Below are 5,533 nucleotides of genomic sequence, written 5' to 3'. Positions count from 1 at the left end.
TCTGGCAGCCAGGGGGTTGTTGCTGATGTCACCTGCTGTTATCTTCCTGGTCCTCATCAACTAGAATTCCCTGAGAGACTTTCAGATGATAGGAATACTCCCATGGGGAACCCTTCAACATTATTATTTTTTTACCTCCTTCCTAGCCAAAGGAGCATTCTAGGTGAGGAGAGAAAAGCCTGTGACACTGCATTTCTTTCTGCAACTCTGTTCCACTAAGGAGTGGAACCCAATGCCCATGGGATCATGAAGCTCAGTGTCTTGTGGCTGCTGCTCTGAATGCAAGGAGGCAGAAGACTGGGACACTTAGTGACTGTGATCTTACTGGCTGCTCTCTAGGCTGGTTCCTCGGGAACTTGGATCTTTGTCACCCCCTCCCAGGTCTGTCCTTGTTCCCACCATGTAACTCATCTTCATCAGACCCAGGACCTCATTTCCCTAATCCTTATCCTCCTCCCTTGTCGCTCTGTGGTGAGCATTGTTATACTTTCTAATTGGAGTTCAACCACAAGCAAGAAGGCTTTGTAACAGCCTGGATACTGACCCACAATCATTGTGATTTCAGTTGTGAATAAGAGTTTGGATCTACTAGGAAAGATGGACAGAAGGAACAGATATAAGGAAAAATATCCTAAATCTATGGTATACAAATTCCTACCTCAGAAGACTGGGGTAGATTAAGAGAATAATCGAATGTAAGGGTGTCACATTGGGAGGCATAGGAACATGACACTAAAGACCCATGGGAACAGCCTCTCGGGGCAGCCACACTGGGATCCAATTCACTTTCCACTTGAATGTGCTGAACTAGTAGAGATTTTGACTTCCCCTTGTCACGTTTTTATATCATGGGAAAGACAAGAGTCGAATCTGCAGGAAATGGACCTTCTGGCTGTATCCAGAGACAACGATTTCACTCTTGGGTTGCTTTGCTCTGATTTCCTCCCTATTCTAGCAGTTAGAGGAACAGCCCATCCTCAAATACAGTCTTGTAAAACCGTGTGAAACACATATGCTTGATTCTGAAGTTTAGGGGGATGACTCCTTAAATGTCTGTTGGAATGACGTGATCCAGGATCGTCTGAGACAGGGAAACTGCTGAGAAAAATTCCTTCATCAGATTGCCTGTGGGCATGTTTGTGGGACATTTTATTGATTAATAATTGGACTGCCCAGGCATTTTACATAGTATCACCACCATATTTTGCACCGTATTCGATTTGGTAAGCTGAGTACTGATCAGTGGGGATAGGGGGAGGCAAAGAATCAGAATCGGCTTTGATGAATGAGAGAGTAGAACGTTAAAGCGAAACCTGGATGGAAAGGACAGCGGTGCAATGCGGCTTTGGCTTAGTTATTGGCCATGAGGGAAGAGAGAGGCACCACGGAGCTAAACTCTTCTCAAGAGCATTTCCTTGGTGGATCTCAGAGAAGCTTGGATTCAATGGTGGCAAAGGTTGCTTCTTGTGCTGGAAGACACACTTGACCATGTGTGAGGATTTCCCAGGTAGTTCTGGCTGCCTGGGAGCTGAAGGGTCAAAGAGTGTGTAGAGAACAGCCATAGCTTGGGGCAGTGGGAGGCCAGGGGATTCTGTCATTGAAGGTTTAGCCTTCCCGCGGGGCAGACCTCAGCACACTGGAGATGTTGAGACTGTGTGATGACAACCCATATCAACGCTAGGTGTGGTAAGACTCCACCTGGCATGACAAGTAAGACATGTGGGCTGCAGACAAAGGAAACCCAGAAAAGGAGTGGCCCAAGACCCTCTGCAGCCTGGATTATCCCAAGTCCTGTGCTTGGGACAGTGAACTGAGCCATGTAAATAACTTGGTTTGATTTGGTTTGGTTTGATTTGATTGGGCTTGTGTCCTGGTTCAATGCTCTTGGAGTAAGAAAGTATGGTACATGTGTTTAATTGTACTGACACCCACATCCCACACGATCTAGATACAACTGGATGTAACTCACTGTACCTCGAGAACTTCATCAGGAACTGTCTATATGTAAGACATTAGTAAAAAATAAGCAAAACTACCTACGTACCTGAGCCATGCCTGTGCCTCCTGTCATCCGATGGTGCCCTCTCACTACTGTGGGCGCACCTTTCTGTGAGGTGATACGCAGCAGCAGCAAAGGGACCGGAAACAAGCTCCAATTCTTTTCTTCCATTTTGCCCAGCCCCTGGGCTGCGGGGAGCTTGAAGTCCCACCCCTTTCTGGGTCATGTAAAATCTTTTCTGCTGGGGAGCCAGTGGAACAGCTGGTGGTCGCTACATTCACTGTAGTGTCTCTTTGAAAGGACAGACAAGGGGCGGTCATGGACCGTTTGTAACCACTTCCCTTAAGGGCTGACTTCTTGGGTAGGGCAGGAGCATCTGACTCACCCCTTTGTCTTAGATAATGTTGTTCAGGGGATCTGACTGAATGAAGGGAAGGTTCGCTAGCCCTTCTCTTGAGAGGCAGAGGGAAAATGTCAGGGTCTGCTCTCGAAGGGATAGGTGCCGCCCCTGGCTTCATTATCTTTCTTTGGACACCACTAGCATCATTTTGAGATGCCTGACCTCTCAGCAGGAGGTATGTAGCCATAGTTTCATCAAACTTTTTGCATTTTAATGATTCTATGGTGTCCTTCAAGCAAAACCCAATCTTTTCCATGGCTACCATTATGTCACGGTCTGGGGAGCTGGTATCACCATTGGAAGGAAATGTTAAAGTCTTTTCTCCTTGAAGCCATGGGTGACTTAAGAGGTCTTGAGCACTTGGTCTCTGCCTTGCGTTTACTGTCAACAGCATGCCGATGATACTTCGTACGTCTTTAGAGAGATAGTATGGAATGTAGTACCTTCCCTGCAAGACTTTTTTACTCAGTTCCGAAAAGGTGGTCGCTTTAAAAGGAGCAAGCCCAGTCACCATAAAATACAGAAGTACTCCCAAGGCCCACATGTCTACTTTGGGCCCATCATATGGGCGGCCGAGGAATATTTCCGGAGGAATGAAATGCAACCCTCCACAGAGCCTTTTCAGTTTTTGACCAGGCAAGAATCTAGCACCTAACCCAAAGTCAATTATCTTAACCTGGCCCCGCTCATCCACAATTATTTTGTCAGGCTTCAGATCTCGGTGAATGATTCCATTGTCATGACAGTAGCATATGGCACTGAGCAACTGGATAAATATGCTCCTAGCTTCATCTTCCTTCAGGTATCCGGCCCCCTGCACTCGATGAAATAGCAACTTTCCCTGGGCCTCTTCCATAATTAGGTAAATGTTCTGTTTTGTTTCCATCACTTGTACAAGGGAAACAATATTTGGGTGGTTTAGCACCTTCATGATTTCGACTTCCGACAGTCTTAGCGCCCGTGCTGCCCCCCTCTCAGACTTCATCAGCGCCTTAACCACAACCTGTGTGCCCGTGAGGCGGTGCAAGGAGAGCCTCAGTTCGTTATTGCCGCCCTGGCTCAGGTTCTTCAGGACGGTGTACTGCCTGGTGAACACCTCTTCATCGAACAAGCTGAAGGTCTCTTCGCTGGGCTTTGACGACTTGTCCTCACTCTCAGTGTACATGGTGGCTGGCAATGAGACTGCCAAAGGAAGCGAGGCTCTGGGGAGAAAGGAAACAGGAGATAAAGAAACTTACGGAGACGAGAGGGAGGAAAGTACCAGAATCAGGGGGATGGAGAGGAAGAACAAAGGACAAGATGAAAACCACACAGACAAGCAGCTTTAATCCAGACCGCGATGGTACATGCGGAGAAACCCAACCTTGATCCCCAAACAAATGCCTAGCTCACAATTTAGTAAAATAGAAAGACCACAGCACAGCAGTGTTGCGGATGCTATTTGATAAAGCCGAGAAGTGAGGAATAAGGAGGGAAATGAATGGAAAAAGAGATGATTGACAAAAAACATCTCAAAATAACACAAAAAAATTAAAACCAATAGCCCAAACTAGACCAACTAATTAGAACAACAAAGAAATCAAAGCAAAGCCAGGACCCTTCAAGAAATCAAAACAAAAGCAGAAGCAAAGAAAACTCATTAATTAAATTGAAACAGAGAAGCAAATATAAAAGCAAACCAGAGAAATAAAAAGAATGTGGAACCAGAACTGGTCACATCCAATTAGGCATAAACTCCAGAGGGCAATAACATTACCAGGACTCAATAATTATTTTGTAAAGGACAAAACTAATAAACCTAAAATCAAAAAATATTTAAAAAATTTAAAATTTATGACAAGAATCCAAGTCAGATAAAACACACTAAACACCCAAGAAAAATAAAAGCAGAATGAAAATAAGAATAGAAACAGAAAAACAAAGAGGTAAATTTAAATAAATTTAAATATAGCAAACCAAGTGTCCATGAGTTAGAAAGATGTCTCAGTATAGAACCTGCTTTGAAGCCCGGGGTTCTGAATTAAACTCAAAGTACCACTACCCATCACAAAAATAAATCCAAAGACCCACCCAAAATAAAAACCGGCCTAATGTCATTAGTTTTAATATCAGCCCAAGGCAGATCCTAGGGGCTCCCTGGCCAAAAGCCTAGCCTATGTGCCAAAAACAGGCCAGTAAATAGCTCTGCCTCAGAGATTAAGGTTACCAACATACCTTTTGTACAGCACTGAAGGCTTAGCTCTAGACTTTACCAGTAGCTTTCTCTAAGTTTGTAGATGATTTCACACAGATGCAGAATTACACAAGCAGGTGTACACACATACAATACACACAACTACACAACTACACTTACTATCTCTCTCTCTTTCTGTCTCTCACTCACTCTTTCTCAATCTCTTCCTCTCTCTCTCTTACTCTCTCCCTCTCTCTCTCTCTCTCTCTCTCTCTCTCTCTCTCTCTCTCTCTCTTTCTCTCTGACACACACACAAACAAACACCCTACACACAAATCTATCAGAAACAGAAAGCTCACACAATCTCACTAGCCACAAATGGACCGCACTGGTAAAACTACTCCTCCTCTCTATACCCACAGAGAGCCAGGGCAGGCCTCACCCTTATATCTGCTGGGGGAAACTGTCACAATGGACCCTCATGAGGTCACAGTAGGACATGTGCAGACCAGAGTTGTGCCAATTCCCAGGAACTGAACGGCTTTCAAAGCTTCTGATACAGGTGGGCTCTGCAGAGCCACATTTAGGTTTTTAGAAATTAAAGTTGCACACAGTGTGCCCAGAGTACCATCCACATATACCGCAGAACTGATGAATACCCCACTGTTCCTACTACTAAATACCCTATCATCCTTACTACTAAACACCCCGCCACCCCTAATACTAAACAACCCACCGTCCTTACTAATAACACCCCACCACCCCTACTACTAAACACCCCACCAACCCTACTACTAAACACCCACCACCCCTACTACTAAACACCCACCACCCCTACTACTAAACACCCACCACCCCTACTACTAAACACTCACCACCCCTACTATTAAAGGGCACAAGCTGATTCCTAGCAGTTAGAGGAACCAGGCAGTGATCAGTGTCCTTGTGTCATCCATTTGCT

The 5,533-nt window shown here is 45.2% G+C and overlaps 1 protein-coding gene across 1 annotated transcript; it reads right to left on the bottom strand.

Moving 5' to 3' along the window:
- Positions 1-2,088: 2,088 nt before the first annotated feature.
- Positions 2,089-3,564, bottom strand: LOC308432655 (sperm motility kinase Z-like; the record flags this gene model as incomplete). The annotated part of the gene is made up of 1 exon (XM_080932427.1): positions 2,089-3,564. One exon carries the CDS (start codon positions 3,562-3,564, stop codon positions 2,089-2,091), a length of 1,476 nt encoding a protein of 491 aa, XP_080788553.1.
- Positions 3,565-5,533: the final 1,969 nt, after the last annotated feature.

This window comes from Micromys minutus (assembly GCF_963924665.1).
Source record: "Micromys minutus genome assembly, chromosome: 18".
NCBI lineage: Eukaryota > Metazoa > Chordata > Mammalia > Rodentia > Muridae > Micromys > Micromys minutus.
Note: the sequence above shows the minus strand (reverse complement) of the source record. Positions and strands in the feature narration are given on the sequence as shown.